The 18,363-nt window shown below is 45.2% G+C and overlaps 4 protein-coding genes across 4 annotated transcripts; all 4 read left to right on the top strand.

Moving 5' to 3' along the window:
• Window positions 1–5,825: 5,825 nt before the first annotated feature.
• PEX2_002030 (putative DNA helicase) lies at window positions 5,826–8,031 on the top strand (the record flags this gene model as incomplete). The annotated part of the gene is made up of 3 exons (XM_016737481.1): window positions 5,826–6,388; window positions 6,449–7,887; window positions 7,967–8,031. 3 exons carry the CDS (start codon window positions 5,826–5,828, stop codon window positions 8,029–8,031), a joined length of 2,067 nt encoding a protein of 688 aa, XP_016598917.1.
• A 1,341-nt stretch (window positions 8,032–9,372) lies between these two features.
• PEX2_002020 (uncharacterized protein) lies at window positions 9,373–11,019 on the top strand (the record flags this gene model as incomplete). The annotated part of the gene is made up of 1 exon (XM_016737480.1): window positions 9,373–11,019. The coding sequence occupies one exon, from the start codon at window positions 9,373–9,375 to the stop codon at window positions 11,017–11,019; it is 1,647 nt and encodes a 548-aa protein (XP_016598916.1).
• Window positions 11,020–11,857: 838 nt separating this feature from the next.
• Window positions 11,858–13,246, top strand: PEX2_002010 (uncharacterized protein; the record flags this gene model as incomplete). Its single annotated transcript, XM_016737479.1, has 2 exons — window positions 11,858–12,697; window positions 12,779–13,246. The coding sequence occupies 2 exons, from the start codon at window positions 11,858–11,860 to the stop codon at window positions 13,244–13,246; spliced, it is 1,308 nt and encodes a 435-aa protein (XP_016598915.1).
• A 994-nt stretch (window positions 13,247–14,240) lies between these two features.
• PEX2_002000 (putative flavin-containing amine oxidasedehydrogenase) lies at window positions 14,241–18,244 on the top strand (the record flags this gene model as incomplete). The annotated part of the gene is made up of 7 exons (XM_016737478.1): window positions 14,241–15,458; window positions 15,519–15,577; window positions 15,644–15,761; window positions 15,814–15,920; window positions 16,396–16,756; window positions 16,912–17,270; window positions 17,590–18,244. The coding sequence occupies 7 exons, from the start codon at window positions 14,241–14,243 to the stop codon at window positions 18,242–18,244; spliced, it is 2,877 nt and encodes a 958-aa protein (XP_016598914.1).
• Between the last annotated feature and the right edge of the window lie 119 nt (window positions 18,245–18,363).

The following is an 18,363-nucleotide window of genomic DNA, read 5'->3' as shown; positions in this document are numbered from 1 at the left end:
CCCCCCCATCCCTCTCATCATGCTAACTGGTACTACTTACTGACTACTCATCAATAGTCGCTGCTGGCGTCAACCTTGGCTACTCTCTCACTTGGATCATCGGCTATCTCGCCAACCGGCCCGACTTCCAGGAGAATGGCTACGAGGCCATTCGTGAGGTATATGGCGGCGAACCTCCCAAGCCGCACGAATTCGACCGTGTCGAATATGTCAAGGCCCTGCACACTGTGAGTATCTCCACCCCCTCTACCCTTAATAAGTTCTAACTCAGACAATATAGGAGGGCTCTCGTATCTTCACGCCCGTTCGGCTAGGTTTCCCCCGCCAGACTCTCGATGGTGCCAGTTATCAGGATCATAGAATCCCCAAGGATACGGTATGTCGCCTGTCAGGCTGTGAGTTGCAAGTGCTCTCGACAAACCCTAACATTTGAGTCTTTTATCCAGCTCGTCATCATGAATCTATTTGCCTGTAACCGCGACCCCGCAACCTTCGACCGGCCAGAGGAATACCTTCCCGAGCGGTGGGTAAACGGCCGCAAGGGCCGTACCGACCTGTTCACCGAGGGAGGCGATAAGCTCGGTGTTCCACACCTGACATATGGTGCTGGTCGCCGTGTCTGTCCTGGAATCGACAGTAAGTCATGTTCCTCCCCCACCTTCAACTCCACTTTTTTTGGATTCGATACAGTGTGTTATGTAGTTCAAGCCAACAAATTAACCCATCACGTTATATAGTGGCCAACCGTGGTCTCTACTCGACACTCGTCCTCCTCCTCCACTTCTTCACCTGGGAGCGCCAACCCCTCCGCGAAGCAGAGAAGAAGCTCGTCTTCCCCCCGTTTCGTGCTGAGCGCGAGTGCTCACTAGAAATGAACGCCGTCACCGATACTGCGACCCCCACCGAGGCGCAGGCCATTCCGTGGTCGGCCGGTATCAAATTCCACTGTCGTGATCCCGAGGGCCTTCGCGCGTGGCTCCAATCGCCGGAGCACTGAGCTCGATTACGACCGAGGCGTTGTTGTTGTTCATGGCGATGATGAAAACAGACTATGTTGAGATCTGGGTGGCTGGCTGTTTGTCGGTGAATCATTTTACGCTATTTATATCGGGAGATAGAGAAGCTTTGATTTATCTCGTCTCAGAACTGTCAAAATATATACAGGGTATAGTGCAGGTCTTATGATACTGAGAGACTGATTATAGTGTATTTGAAGGATTAAAATTAGTGGAGAAGGAAAAGCCTGCAATTCATTTATTTCCATGAGTGATCAGACCATTGTATGAAAGTGAAAATGGTCAGTAAATAATACTAGGCAACTGTTCTGAACCTCTTATGGTAATCTATCATTCTAGTGTTTAGCACTCCTGAAAATTTGCTTAACTAGGTAGTACATATGGATGATGTCGAAAGCTATATTATAATATATGACTGGGAACCCGAGTATTTAATACCTCGGAAAATATAGACCGCTGTGATTGTCGGCCCTATACAAATTGTATAGTAAGCTTAGTTAACTATACCTAACGTATTTCACATGCGAGCGGCGCACACAAGCGAGTGGCGCACCCAACCCAACCCATTAAATTTAAATACATTTATCTCAACCATAACGCCATTAAATTAATTCAACTAACTAAGTGGTCTATCTGGATATGTTTCTCTTCTATGCCCTAGCAATCTGCATATACCACACCCCCGGGGAGGCCGTATACGTGGCTGAATAGTCGATTCTCTAGGTATGCTAGGGCCGGGGGGAGGTGCTTTACTTCCTTCCTGTTGCTGCATAATTAATGCAGATGCTTCTTAAACTGAGAGGCCTTCTTCAGCAGGTAGCTGCCTCCGGGATCTAGTACGCTTTTACTTCTGCTTCTCGTTAGCGGCCCATAATTCCTTGTTTTCTTTAGCGAGTAAGATAGCATCTTACATTATAAGACGGAAGCCTTTTATAAGCTGGTTTAATGTACAATCTAATAGGCTAGGCAGGCTTCGAGATCTAGTACGAAGTAAAGCTTTAATTAATAAAGCCTATTGATGTAGTTCTTTCTCTGTAATAGGGGTTTTTAGGGTGAAATTCCGGCTTAATTTACTACCCCGGCTAGTAGGGGGGGTTAGGGTTCGAAGCCGGATATTAAGCTTTAAAATCACTCAGTTAGGTCTAAATAGTACTAAACTAGTAGCTAAGAAGCTATTTTTAATTATCTCCGATTTAAAAGCTTTAATTTATACAGAGGGGTATACTTTAAGGAAGTCAAGTTTATTAATATAGTTAATCCCGACCTATATCTTAGTCTTAACTATCTAACTATATAATCGTTTTAATACCGCAAAATAACCTATATTAAAAGGTTATAAAAGATAAGATAAATATACTAATATATAGATTAATATTACCTTATTTTACTTACAAATTTTATTAAATTTAGGTATTAAATAACTTTTATAGCTATTAAGTATTAAAAGCTAGTACTCCCCCTTTATATATAAAGAAGTACTAAGAATAAAGAGCTTCTTAAGCTAATAAAGGCTAATTTTATTAGAGGTCTAGCCGTTAGGACTAACTTCAAAACGCTAATCCTCCGGGAGGCTGTTAAACTATAATTTAATAAAGACTTTGCCTTTAAAAATTATATACAGAGAAAGGGCCTAGCTAGAAGTATTTATATACTTAATAATAGTTACCTACTCTCGATTTCTAGGTTATAAAAGTACTCGCCGGCTATAATATTTACTCCTTATTATAACCTTTATAGTTACTATTAACCCTATTATAAAACCAGTCTTATTAAAGTTATAAACGTTATTAGGGTTAATTCTAAATTAAATAATCGTTTTTTAAACTAGATTAAACCACTCCCTAATAATTTTAGGGTCTTTATATTTTGTACGCTTATAGTTATACTATTTTAAGAATTAAGAGGAGAGAAGAGGATACCTTTTAATAAAGTTTATAACCTAGTTTTTACTAACTAAAAAAACTAGGGTAATTCTATACTTTTAAAGAAGAAGATCTACTATTTCTTATATTATAAAGGGCTAAGGGGCTGCTCTATATAGATTTATAAAGAGTATCTATTTTTAAAGAGATTCTTTTTTAGTCTTAGTAAGTTTATATAAATTAGTATAAGAAATTATATAGTTTTAAATACTACTTAGGTAGCGGTATAAAGAGGTTTCTAATATTTTAAAATAATATACTACCTTATAAACTAAAGAGATTTCTTACTTCTTAAAAGCCTAAATAGCTAATAAGATCCTACCCTCTTACTCTATTAAATTTCTAGAGCTTTAAGAGCGAATTAGTAGTATAGTAAGTAGTTAAAGAAAAATAGATTAAATTAATTAATATATTTTAGGTTAAGTACGCTACTTACTTATATATACTACTTATATATAAAATATATTATACCTATAACTAACTAACTAATATATTTAGTAAGTAAGTAGTATATATAAGTAAGTAGTATACCCTATTAAAAATATATTAATTAATTTAATCCCTTCTTCTTTAACTACCTATTATACCACTAATTCGCTCTTAATCCTTTTAAAATTTAATAGAGAGAGAGGGTAGGATCTTATTAGTTATCTAGGCTTTTAAGAATTAAGAAATCTCTTTAATTTATAAAGTAGTATACTATTTTACTATACCTAAAACTACCCTCTACTACCGCCTAAGTAGTATATAATATTATATAAATTCTTATATAAATTTATCTAAATTAACTAAAATTAAAGAGAAATCTCTTAAAAAATAGATTCTCTCTATAGATCTATATAGAGTAGCCCCCTAGCCCTCTATAATATAAGAAATAGTAGATCTTCTTCTTTAAAAGTGTAGAACTACCCTAGTTCTTTTAGTTAGCGAAAAATAGGTTTATAACTTTATAAAATAGTATCCTCTCCTTTCTTCCTAATTCTTAAAATAATATAATTATAAGCGTATAAAATACAAAGACCCTAAAATTATTATAGAGTAGTTTAATCTAGTTTAAAAAATAATTATTTAATTTAGAATTAACCCTAATAATATCTATAACTTTAATAAGACTAGTTTCGCGATAGGGTTAATAGTAACTGCGAAGGTTATAATAAGGAGTGAATACTATAGTCGGCGAGTACTTTTATAACCTAGAAATCGAGAGTAGGTAACTATTATTAAGTGTATAAATGCTTCTAGCTAGGCCCTTCCTCTGTATATGATTTTTAAAGGTAAAGTCTTTATTAAATTATGGTTTAACAGCCTCCCGGAGGATTAGCGTTTTGAAGTTAGTCCTAACGGCTAGACCTCTAATAAAATTAGCCTTTATTAGCTTAAGAAGCTCTTTATTCTTAGTACTTCTTTATATATAAAAGGGGGGTATCGGCTTTTAATATTTAATAGTTATAGAAGTCATTTAATACCTAAATTTAATAAAATTTGTGAGTAAAATAAGGTGATACTAATTTATATATTAGCGTATTTATCTTATCTTTTATAACCTCTTAATATTAGTTATTTTACGGTATTAAAACGTGCGTACGGTTGGATAGTTAAGATTAGACCTGGCAGTGACCCTCCGGGTGGTCCATGACCTTGGACCCTCCGAGGGTCCAGCGACCCGCCAAGACCTAAATTTTGACATAAATATATATAAATCATGGTTTATAAGCATATTATTTCCTAATTAGGATAGGTTATGCATGCATAATTTCCTTGGCGGGTCCAGAATCCGGACTTTGGACCCTCCTTAGCGTCTTGGCGGGTCCAAATGGAGGGTCACTGCCAGGTCTAGTTAAGATAAAAATGCGTACCGGGATTAATTATATTAATAAACTTAACTTCCTTAAGGTATACCCCTTCGTACGAATTAAAGCTTTTAAATTAGAGACAATTAAAAATAGCTTCTTAGCTGCTGGTTTAGTACTATTTGGACCCGACCGAGTGCTTTTAAAGCTTAATATATAGCTACAAACCCCGACCCCCCCTCTGAGCCGGGGTAGTGATTGGGACCTAAAAACCCCCTCGAATTACATCCAATTACAAAAGTAAGCTTTATCAATTAAAGCATTACTTCGTATAAGATTAAGGAGCCCTCTAAGTCCTCTTAATTCCGCTATAAACCAGGTCTTAAAGGCATACCAGATCACTATACAATCCGCCGTACTTCTTGAGAAAGAAGTAAGCGAATTACGCGCCGCTAACGAGAAGCAAAAGCAAAAGCGAGGCAAATCCCAGAAGCAGATATATGCCGAAGAAGGCCTCTTAGTTCAAGAAGCTTCTTAATTGATTACTGAGCTAGTGGAAGCAGATTAAGCACCCCCCCCTCTCTACGAAGAAGCCCTTCGCCGGCTTTGAAACGACGTCCACGGGCTCCACAAAGGTATAGTGGGTGCAGAGAAACAGGTCATGTATTTAATAGATGCCCAGCTAGATAGATGATTTTAGTGTATTTAATTTAATGGCGTTATGGTTGAGATAAATACATTTAAAATAGGTAGGTTAGAATAGGTGCGCCACTCGCTTGCGTGCGCCGCTCGCTTACCGAATACGTTAAGTACAATGTTGAATTATATAACCTATTACTACTGTATGTGGCTGTACACATCATTGCAGCCTCAAAATCCACGGCCAATAAAATCCTCTCAGTCTCGGAAATAAGCGACTGAAGCTTCTTTATCCCCGGCCCGGTCCCTCCCCGAACCAAGCAAGCTCCAACAACCCGTGCAAGTCGTCAATCGGCACCAACCAAATCCAACCTCCAATCTATCTACGGGGGCACATCTTTTCTGTCCAAAATCTCGCCCTTACTCTCCCCATATCCCCAAATCCGACGCCGCCCAAAATGCCCCCTCCAACCCCAATCCCAATCCCCCTCTTCGCCACGACCCAACTTACCCTCCTCCACGAAGAACACGCCGCCGAAGTCTCCTCCTCAAAACTCGCCAGCACAGCCGCAAGCGTCTCTCCTGCAACCCGCCGAACCCTCCAAGCAACCGGCTACGCCCTAACAGGCCTCATCCTCTCCCAATGCCGTACCGGTCTCGGCGGTCGCGTCGTCGGCGAGTTCGCCCCGGACCCAGCAGTCGCGTCAGAAGAGTCCCGGTCTGTGGATGGGACGCCTCGTCTTGGATCACATGGGATTCGCGTGGGCGACGTAGTGAGAGTTAGTGATATTGCGGGGGCGGGGAAGAAGGTTGGTGGGAAAGATAAAGATAAGAAGAAAGACAAAGATGCGGAGAAGGGGGTTGAGGGTGTTGTTACGCGTACTGGTGATCGCGCTGTGTGGATTGCGTTTGGGCGGCAGGGTGGTGGGGGGATGTCTAAGGAGGACGATGAGGCTGTTGAGGAGCTTTGGGGGAAGAAGTTGTGGGCTATTAAGCTTGCTAATGATGTTACGTATAGGAGGTATGTTGGATGGATTATTTGGATTTGGGATTGCTGGGTTGGTTGCTGACTTCGAGCTAGGATGAGGCAAACTATGGAGAAGATGGTCAAGATGCCGGAGACTGAATACTCGCATTTCATGCGTGTTGCGTTTGGGCATACGACGCCGCTCCAGCTGGATACTGAGGCGTGTGGACCTGTGGAATTTACCGATCCTACGCTTAACGATTCGCAGAAGGATGCTATTCGGTTTGCGCTAGCTTCGCGCGATATTGCTTTGATTCATGGTCCACCTGGGACGGGAAAGACACATACGCTTATTGAATTGATCTTGCAATTTGTCCAACGGAAAAAGCGTGTGCTTGTCTGCGGACCGTCGAACGTTTCTGTTGATAATATTGTGGAACGTCTGGCTCCTAAGAAGGTTCCTGTTGTGCGCATTGGACATCCGGCTCGCCTGCTTCCTTCTGTCCTTGAACATTCTCTTGAAGTCCTTACGCAGACCTCTGATGCTGGGGGCATTGTTAAGGATATTCGCAAAGAGATTGACGAGAAACAGGCTAGTATTCGTAAGACCCGGTCTGGTCGCGAACGACGAGGTATCTATGATGATTTGAAGTTGCTTCGGAAGGAGTTCCGACAGCGCGAGTCTAAATGCGTCGACAACTTGGTGCGCGAGAGTAGCGTGGTGTTGGCTACTCTTCACGGTGCTGGAGGTCATCAACTCAAGAACCAAAAGTTCGACGTTGTGATTATCGACGAGGCGAGTCAAGCTCTTGAAGCACAATGTTGGATTTCTCTTTTGGGTGCAGATAAGGTGGTCCTTGCCGGTGACCATTTGCAATTACCACCGACCGTCAAATCTACGGGGCAGAAGGATAAAGCTTCTAAAGGCACCGATGAAAAGACCGACACCAACACCGACATCGAGACGTTGAAGGGTGTCTCTCTTGAACGCACATTATTTGATCGTTTATTAGCCCTGCACGGACCAGGGATCAAACGAATGTTGACCACTCAATATCGCATGCACGAGAAGATCATGCGATTCCCCTCCGATGAACTCTACGACGGAAAGTTGATAGCCAGCGACGCAGTCAAAGCCCGTCTACTAATCGATTTACCATACGAAGTAGAGGGCACAGACGATACGCAAGAGCCGCTGGTATTCTGGGACACCCAAGGTGGAGATTTTCCCGAAAAGGCAGAAGATGAAATAAGCAAAAAAGGGGCGTTGCTTGGAGACAGCAAAAGCAACGAGATGGAAGCTATGGTGGTGGCTAGACACGTGGACAATCTGATTGATGCAGGTGTCAGACCCGAGAGCATTGCCGTGATCACCCCCTACAACGGGCAATTGGCTCTATTGTCGCGGATGCTACGAGAAAAATACCCCGGCATTGAACTTGGCAGTGTGGATGGATTCCAGGGCCGCGAGAAAGAAGCCGTTGTGGTGAGCCTAGTGCGCAGCAATGCGGAACACGAAGTGGGTTTCCTAGGCGAGAAGCGCCGGTTAAATGGTATGATTTTTCCCCCTTTCTTTTTTTGCTAGGCGTTCCTGCAGGGAATTCAATATATCGCTAACCATGCTGCACGTAGTGGCCATGACGCGGCCCAAGCGACATCTGTGTATTTGCGGAGATTCAGAGACGATCAGCCAGTAAGTGCGGGATGAGCCATGGAGTTCGAGGGTTTAATGCTGATCGACATTCTTTTTTTCTTTTTGTTTTTACAGCGGAAGTAATTTCCTGAAACACTGGATGGACTTCCTTGAAGAACATGCCGACCTACGATACCCCGACGCTGGAGATTTACTATAGTCATCGGAACTTTTCGGTGCAGATCGAGAAGCCCCATTGAGTTCCAGAACAATGTCGATCTTTGTAGAAACGGCATAGACGGGATATCTTCCAAGGTTAAATTTAGTCCCGGGTGCACGGCCTAAGTAAGGGATGATGAGCAGGGGGTACTTGGTATACTCAACTTGAACAACTCAAATACTTTTTCCCCCCCCGAAAACCATTTGAAAACCATTCGAAAACTATCCGGGATAGGAAGATAAGGTGTTTTGAAACGCCCAGTTAGATGATCATTTCTGCAATGAGGCGTCGGAGATGTATTTCCCAAAACAGAATAGGGCGGTTGATTCTTCCTCCTCCCGCCAATCCATGACGGAGACATGGCCACGGCTGACAGAGGGGTTCGAACACGATAAAACAAAACACCTACGTGGGCTACCGGTGGACTACTAGCGATACGTGGACTAATGGGCTGATTGAAGTTGAAACTGTTGAAACTGTGTCGTGTCACTTGGGAAGTCTGTGCGGATAATAGCATCTCCATGTCTCCATGTGGTGTTTCAGAACATTTCACTTTGTTTCTCCAAAAGGGAAGTAGAAACTATAGTACACAGACAGTACACAGACAAGATACAATATACAGACAAGATATTATCTTACCAACCTTGGAATCTTTTAATATCCCCCCTAATTCCACTTTACCTCTTTGATTCTTGGCAACAAAGTCGGCTGTGGCGCGAACAACTCCCCGGTGTGGGGATAATAGCTCTCTCTTTCTCTCTCCTCTCTCTGTCTCTCCCTAATCTCTAACTTCTCCCCTTTGTTTCTCCCCTTCCTCCAGCCTTTGTTCCATTTTTTTTACTTTCGCTTTGTTTTTTATGAGACTAGCAAACGGGGAGACCTGTGATCATTATGTTCCTGATCATATCCGACTCTGTATGTTCTGTTTGTACCACATTGGTTCTTCAGCTAACATGCGTTTGATAGCTTTCCATAGTCTCAGTCGACTAAATTCAGCCTTTATTCAAATTCGTTGATACCCTGATACCCTTCGATATTTATTTCCCGACACTCGCTTGAAATCCTTTTCCTTTTCTTTTCTTTTGCGCCATATACCCATATTGCTTGTAATGATCAGAGTCGATTTCTTATCCATACCTTCTATGCCCTCTATTTGTCGATTGCGATCCTCCATACCCCGTCGCCATGCCGAGACACCCTACGCGATCCATAACGAGCGCCGGCAGCGAGTCTATTCGGAGTATTCCACAACGATCTTCTCCCCGAGGAGAGCGCTCCGGCTCGAACTCGACATCTTACATGGGAGACAACGATGATACGGCGCTGCCGTCAATGGAATTCCACTCCCACTCCCAGCAAGCTATTGCCCATCGCCGAACGGGGAGCACCTTGAAAACCGTCATGCGCAAGATCTTCAACCGGAAAAGGCAAAGTCAGGCCGATGAACTGGAAGAGAACCCATATGAATCTACATTTGCGATGCCACCGATGCGGAAACCAGGAGCGGCGAAAGGAAGATCATTGTTGGCGATTCCGCCTCCTCTGAATCTGAATTCACACCGGGGTAGTCCACTCTCGGCGCACAACCTCCAGCTCGCGGAAACACATATGTCTCCGCTTCTGTCTCCACTGTCTCCTCTGTCCTCTGCAACCCTGCGTGATTCAATGCCGGGTAGCATGCAGCCCCGCCGAAGACGCGCAACTCTCCCCAGCGTGGTTTTTTCAGATGATGAATCTCGGTTTGCCGTGGCGTCAATAGCAATATCCGATCCGCAAGAGGATAGGAACCATATCCCAGAGCGAAGACACAGCTTGCTCTCACACCGCCTATCAAGGAGCACAGATGCATTGCGCGAAATGACAGATAACATGCCAGAGATCATGACCTCTTGGCCACAACGCACTTCATCCGCCCCTCTGCCGGCCTCGGTTCTTGGGTCACATTCCCCGCCATTGGATGAAAGCTCTAATAGTGGGCAGTCGGGGAGGCCCTCATCGGGAACAACAGTAACGAGTGTGACCCGAATGTCCGCTACACCGTCTTTGATGGAAGTTGAACGGCATACAGAACAACCGAGCCTCCCGTCGAACGTCGCAAGTCTAATCAACTCAATGCAGCAAGATGACAGTGCCACCCTGGAACAGCGGTTGACCACGCTCGAAGTGAAACTAATCGATTTGGAATTCGCCATTGCGCGAATGCAAACCAACTGTCCCGAAAACCCCACTGAAAAACCGTCGCGCCCGCGACACCCCCCTTCCGCAGACTCCTTCCCCCCTCACATGCGCAAAAAACCCACCGCATTCATATCCTGCGACCGCGACGATTTCCCCAGCCCCCTCCCAAACATACCCACCCGCCCCTCCAGCACAAGCACAATCCGCGCAGATACAATGACCCCGCGCACCCTCCGCCCCGCCCCATCAGCCTCATCCCTGTCCGACTACCACGGCGTCTCAATCGAGCAATACAGCACGCTAGTCACGCTCCTGCGTCGCGAACAAACAGCCCGCAGAAACCTCGAGACACAAGTCGGCGGTCTGCGCGATGACATTCGCGATCTGCAGCGCGCAGCACTCGAGTCCATGCAGTCGGGCGTGGGAATTGGCATGATGCAACCCGTGCATCCCACGGAGTCCCGGCAGTTCCAGCGCTTCCGTCGCGCGTTAGATGACTCCGATACCTCTCCAGTGGTGAGGCCGGATGATAAGCGCACTGGTATTGAGGATACTGACTCCGACTGGGATCGATCGGATATCTATTCCCGTGATGATCCGTTCGGTCCTTCAAAGTGGGAGCGTCAGCGGGTTGTGACCGCTCCTATGATTTGATTTTGTCATGTTGCAGAACATGCAACTTTTTTATTGTTTTCTTTCTAGCGAGTTTAATTTCTTATCTTCTATACATTCTAGACTGCCTAGATGGGTACGATGTACTTCAGGCTTGTCAGTCCTTTTGCACATGTCAATGCGCCATTTCGGACCCCCAGGGGAATCCCCGCGACAGGATCGCGACTTTGACCAACGTCACCGCGCTGAGCTATATGTCGAGTACATGTCCGCTCTCTCTCGTCTCATGGAATTGGAGAGACACAACATCTTAGAGTTGCACACGCAAACGCATGATTCGTGACGATTGGCGCTACCTTGTACCCTTTCAAGTTTAATGTCAATATATACTTCTCTATTCAAGACAATCCCTGTAGACAGCGTCCATATCGATGGATACCCTACGATGTAGATCCCCTCATCCATGCTGTGCATTTCCCGGAAAACTACCCGCGAATAATGTAGATCAAATACCACCGTGGAATGCCCGATAGCCCACTTCCCTGGCCCCCGTCCAATCCGCCATCTTCCATTCCGAAAGACACCCGCGTTCGAAAAGGTTATACCCCTCTATCTGACTCCCCGACGTTGGACATACAGTCATTATCGTACTAATCACCGGGGTTCCATACCACCACATACGCCCATGTGGCTGTATGGTACATGACTCTCAGCCTTATACATTTATACAATCTCATGCAAGTACATGCTAGTGCATGACAAATAGAACAAAATCCAAAGATATCTAAACTATTTAACTTCCAATTCCAACCACCAATCCGAACCCCATCCTCATCCTGATCCTTAGCCAACCCAAGCCAACCCAAGCCAACCCTCAAAAATGAACACCAAACCAACAATAACAATAATCGGCGGCGGAATAGGCGGCCTAACTCTAGCAGCCGGCCTACACCTTCGCAAAATCCCAGTCCAAATCTACGAAGCAGCGCCCTCCTTCAAAGAAATAGGCCTAGGGATCTCCCTCGGCCCAGCAGCGTATCGCGCAATGCCCCTGATCCACCCCTCCATCCAACAAATCTACAACTCCCTCATAACAACACACGCAGACAGCCCTGGCTACGAAGAATACCTCCAAACATGGTTCGAGCTCGTCTGGGCAACGGGAAAAGAAGAGGGTGATGTTTTAATGAACCTAAAAGCATTACCATCCGGCCAGACGGCGTTGCGGAGAGCGGATTTCTTAAATGCGCTTGTTGAGCTGATCCCAGCGGAGATCGTGCATTTCGGGAAGAGGTTAAGTACACTCGTTGATAGGGATAACGGGGTTGTGTTGGGATTTGAGGATGGGGAGGTTGTTAATGCCGATGTTGTTGTTGGTTGTGATGGGATTCGCTCTATGGTTAAGGAGTCTATGTTTCCTGTTGAATCCTTAACCACGAAACCCGTTTATAGTGGGATGTATGGGTATCGGGCTGTTTTGGAGATGGGGGATATGATCGAGGCGGTTGGGGAGAAGAGGGCTCGCGTTGCGACGATTTATGTGGGACGGGGCGCTTATGGGATTTCTTATCCCATTATGCGCGCCAAGTTGGTTAATGTTGGGATTTACTTGTTGAGTGATGAGGACTGGGAATATGAGTCTTGGGTTAGGCCGGCGAGCAGGGAGGGTATGGAGCGGGATACGAGGGACATGGGGCGGTATGTGAAGGCTCTTGTTGAGGTATGTTTCTGTTTTTTTTTTTCTCTTACGATTGAGATTGGTGTGTTTTTGATGCTGAATTGCTTTCCTTGTTTCTTATAGCGCATGCCCGACCCATCTCAATGGGCTATCTTCGAGCACCCACATATTGCAACCTATGCGCGCTCCAAGGTAGCGATTCTCGGCGATGCAGCACATGCATCTACGCCGCATCAGGGTGCTGGCGCAGGTCAGGCTATTGAGGATGCACATGTTCTCGCGGAATTACTGGGTGATTCCCGTGTCGGCTCTGTCGATGATGCTGTTGCGGTTTTCAAGGCATATGATGATATTCGTCGGCCACGGAGCCAGAGGGTTGTTACTAGCAGCAAGGAGAATGCGGATATCTTTTGTTTGTGTTTTGATGGGGTTCGTGATGATCCGGTGAAGCTGAAGGAAACGCTTAATCAACGGTTGAAGTGGCTTTGGGATCTGGATGTACAGGATCAGGTCGAGCGCGCCAGGGAGAAGATGGTTGAATATTTGGAGACACCGACCGGTAATGGCCAAGGATTGATTATAGCGCAATAATGAAATAGTCACTTTAACGCGCTCTTTGGCTAGGCCAATTTAAAACTTTGCTCAGCACACATGACATGACGTCCGGCGCATCCTTATTCTAGATCTGGGATCGATCAACATGCATCTATAATCTTGGCGCTGTGGCTTACTCGCATCGACCCTATGGGTGCCGGCGCATGATATTACCCGATTCAGTCATGGATCGTCAGCCAAGAGCGCCGTTAGTACTTACTATACTTCAACTTCAATTCTCATTTGCAGCTATTCGGAAACCGCCATATTGCCTTCTCGTATGCCACAATAACGGCTAATTCATGCGCTGGACTTGATCTCAGCTCAGTTCAATGACGTCTTTGGCTTGTTGGAAATGAAAGATATATAAGTTGACTAGATCAGCCGAATTTCTCGGCTTCATCAAACACGATGTCCTCAAAACCAACATACTATAGCAAGATGTAATTAAAAGCTTGGATCCCACTTTACTTTCTCTTCTTGTAATAGTTAAGGCATCAAGACTAGGTCTCAATTCATTCAATCGCCGCCAACCGTTCCCGATGAACCCACAGGCGTGAAAACTATCCGGACTGGTAACAATCTTACTATTCGCCATAAGGAGGCTAATGTCTGCGAACCCACCAAATGAGTCAAGTTGTACTCAGGTTGTGTGGACCTTGCATCAGACTCGCATACTTTCTTCTGGTTCTCCGAGACCCGGCATGACCCAATGACTATTTTCTTCAATGAACACAAAAAACCAGGCACAACTAGAAATAAATCAACACGGTTTTCAATATATGAATTAAGCTTGGAGGTTTGAGATTGGGTTATCTCTAGGGCTTCCGATCGAGAAATAATCCCCTGTGATTGGCCCATCGTTGGATCAGGAATAGGTATCTACATCTGACATCACTGTAGTGACATCAACACGTTCCAAGGGGTGAACTTTTGACCACCTCCTTGAAATGATTCTCTGCACATCTCATTCAATAACCCATCGGGATAAATGGCCCCAAAGAAGAGAATCGCCATTATAGGCGCGGGTGCTGCTGGCATGTCATGCGCTTCTACTCTAGCTAAACATCCGGAATTTGCAGTCACTCTTATCGACACAGCGGGCTATACTGGCGGACAAGCGACTTCTATTGATATAGACGAATCGACACATGGCGCCAGTTGGTTGAATGATGGCGTTCAAGGAGGTTCGCAGATTTTCCGGCATACGTTTCAATTCTTTCGTCGCTATGGCTATGAGCCTCAGCCGGTGAAGCTTCAAGTGGCTTTCGGAAAGGGCAAAGACTTTTGGACCAATGTCTTTCCGAGTCCTTTGGTCGACCAACATTCATCGGAGATCAAGAAGCTTTCGCGAGTTTTATCTTGCATCAAATATTTCATGCCCATTCTTGGGATTATGCCAGTCAAGATAATTCTACGACTATTTCGCTTCAGCTCTGACTTTAGCAACAAGATGGTCTTGCCTCTTCTGGCTTTGTTCTTGGGCACGGGGAACCAAACCCCTAATGTGTCGAGTGTTCTGCTGGAACGTCTCTTCAACGACCCCCAGATGAAGCTCTGGGAATATGATCCTGACACACTCTTGCCCAATCTCCCTACCATGTACACATTCCCAAACTTAAGCAACTTCTATCGCGACTGGACGTCGGATCTGCGCGCTAAGGGTGTTCAAATCCGGCTTAATTGTCACCCAGGCATCATCGAGCGTGGAAAGAGAGGAGTCATGCTGCAACTGCAAGATTATGATGATGGTCAAGCAAAAGGGGATCCGTCGATTGAAAATTTCGACGACTTAGTCATGTGTTGCCCTGCAGATGAAGCAAAGAGAATACTGGATCACCATGCTACGTGGCGTGAGAAATATGTTTTGGGTGGCGTCAAGTTCTACAACGACATCACTATAACCCACTCGGACTCGACATACTTCCAAAAGATCTTTGAGATGCAATATGATCCCGAGTTATCAGCGAAGCCCTCTTCTGAAACACGAAAAAAGCAAATCGCATTTGCCGAGCAGGAGCCCCTGAGCCAAAAGGATGGTTGGCTAGGATTCCGCCCGATGTACTTCACACGCTCCTACGCATCTGACCCTGGTAAGATAGAAATGGGGTTCAACTGCAGCCATTACCAACACCAATTTCGTGATAATCTGGGTGAGAACAAACCGCCACTCCCGCAAGACCGGCATGTGTTTCAGACAATATTCTTGGTATGTTATTCCTCTGTAAAACACACAACTGAGGTCTTTTACTGACGCTCATTTTATCAGAATGACCAAGAAAAGGATCTCTGGACATGGAACGACATTGATCCGTCAAAAATTATATCGTATGTTGTTAATTTAAATATTTTTTAAATTACTATAGAAAACATGTTTCTGACAATACTGCCTAGTCGCAAATGGTGGCACCAATTTGGTCATCGGTGGCAACACTACCTTCGAGTTGTTCTAGGAATGATGTTCATTAATGGCACCAACCGAACATTGTACGCTGGAAGTTGGACTATGGTGGTGAGTTCCTCATCCATGTCATTATCTACGAAGCTCACATGTTGCATTACAGAATATGCACGAGATTGCATGCATCTCTGGAATTGCTGCAGCTTATCAGCTTGGCGCTATTTATGAACCGTTCGATGACTTTGCCGAGGATTTCTTCGCTAAGTATTTGTTAGTGTGTCATGCGACAAGGTACAAAAAGAGCAAGACAAAGGATACATGAAGATTCATTTGTTACCATTTCCTTGTTTGGTTTTATCACTTGCACTGTCTTAAAGCGTATACTGGAAACTTTCAATTCTGTGCTCGGTCTTGTTGGATATCATATCTTCTAGCTCCTCTGCACAATGTTCATTGAGCGTGGACTTACTAGGTATTGCTTGCTATCTAGCCCGACTAATCCAGAAACAAACCAGCTATACTGGGTTGTACAGAGAAAGCAATGAGGTAGTGTGCAAAAAAGAAAAAAGTATCTTCCAGTTGGAGTTGTATAAAAATGTGCCCGTGACCGATCATGCGTATTAGGATTTAATCATATCCCAATCTTCATGATAATGAAGCAGTCGGTGACCTCCATTGGACTTTTCGGTAGCCTCGTAGTATTCCTATCGTTGTTATGGAATAACTACTTTTGTCACAATGAAAGATCAGAAACAATCAGCAACCAACGAGTAATTTACGCGACTTATCTGAGTGCGCCCACCGAAACCAAAGATCACTTCATCTCCAAATTCCACAACACCAGCGATCCATATTTCGACGCAGCTCGAATCCTCACATACCAGCTCCTTCACGCACCGGAAACACGAACTAGGTTAAACATCCCATTCGTGGTCTTTGTTCATCAAAATGTCAATAAGGAAAAGAGAGACCGTCTGCAATCCGACAGCGCACAAGTAATCGAGTGGTCTGATTTCCGAGTGGACTGGGTTCGATCGACGGAATCCCGATGGGCCGATGCCTTGACCAAGCTGCGGCTGTGGGAGATGGTCCAGTATGACCTGATTGTATTTTTGGATGGCGATTCCGTCCTGACGAGATCTCTGGATGGAATCCTCAGCGCCCAGTGACTTGGCTTGCAACAACCACACAAACCTCATTATCTGTTAATGGGGTTGAGGTACCCCTGCCAGAGACTTACATTGCGGCTGGCTTGCCACAGCTCAGACATAATCACTCATCGCACCCGTCCCGTGTCCCGGAGGACTTCTGGGACTGGGATACCTTGAATACTGGCTTCATGATCTTGCAACCATCACTTAAGATGTTCCACTACTTTGAGGCCTTACTGGCAGTCCGGGGTAGCTTTGATACCAGCATAGCCGACCAGAGTGTCTTGAACTTTGCGCTTTCTCGTAGAGGCCCTACCCCGTGGACTGCGGTGGACTTCTCGTGGAATATTCAGTGGCCATGGCCGGAGGATATTGAAACAGGCCATGCTGTTCTTCATGAAAAGTGGTGGGACCCTACGCACTGGGAATCTAGGGACTATTTGCTCTCTTGGTACTGGCAAATGATTGGGTATTATTCCATATCGGGTTTATGACTCACGCGAAGTTTGGGATACGAGATTTTTCTATGTTGGCCTTGACTTCCTGGGTGGAGATGGGTTATCCGGCGCTATCTTTCTTTCGGTTTCCCCTCGTCGATCGCGCCCTTCGCTTGACAAGTTGCATTCTTTTGGACTTTTGACACTAAAATATCACTTATATCGTTTGTCGAACTTCGTTTTTTGAGGTCCTCACTTTATTGTCAAAATGTCTATTCTCAGTATGGAACACACAATGCAGATGCCGCAGGCTATAAATACCATCCAATCTTCACCAACCCCCTTATACAGAATCAAAACCTTCACACAAAGCGATCTTCTCAAGCAGCCCTTCCTGCGTGAGCTCCGAGACGTCATCAACATCAGCTACTATGATACCGGCCCTACTTCTTTCAAAAAAAGCGGAGCCCGGCTCATGAGCGACACCCAACTTGTCGATGAACTCCAGGAATCTGGCGTCATTGCAATCGCATTCGCTGAAGGTGCGATCATTGGCACTGCAAGCTTCAAAACCTGGTCGTCGGAATCCCAAGGCACCCCGTGGAAGTTGCCGGGCCATTTTGAACAGTTCAGTGAGGATGAGATCTTCTCCGCGAGCCATACGGTGCTGGATAGCCTTCATGATGAATCTCAAAATACGCCCTGCGATGGGGATTTCGAACTTGTAGCTGTTGCGATTAAGCCGGATCCTCAGTATAGGAGGAAAGGCATTGTGGAAACCTTGACTAAGGCGTGTGAAGAGGAATTGAATAGGAGAATGTCTCCTGAGCGGCACACTGGATTGTCCCAATCGCGCATTATGCTCAAGTGCGTTCGCGAGGTCCGGGGTGATTATTGGCTGAAAAGGGGATTCCACGTCGTGGGGGAGCAATATTGTCTTCCTTTGACCTGGGGTTACAACAAAGGGTTTGTTCTTTGGGCTATGGAGAGAAAGTTATCTGTTTGAAAGTACATACGACCGTTTGCGTGTATCTGGAAAAAGCAATTTCATCATGCTGGGGCCGTCCCCAAAATGCGCATTGGTTTGCCTGTGTTGTTGTCTCTGCTGTTGTATATCCTACATCC

This window comes from Penicillium expansum (genome assembly GCF_000769745.1).
Source record: "Penicillium expansum strain MD-8 chromosome Unknown contig5, whole genome shotgun sequence".
In the NCBI taxonomy this organism is placed as follows: domain Eukaryota; kingdom Fungi; phylum Ascomycota; class Eurotiomycetes; order Eurotiales; family Aspergillaceae; genus Penicillium; species Penicillium expansum.
Note: the sequence above shows the minus strand (reverse complement) of the source record. Positions and strands in the feature narration are given on the sequence as shown.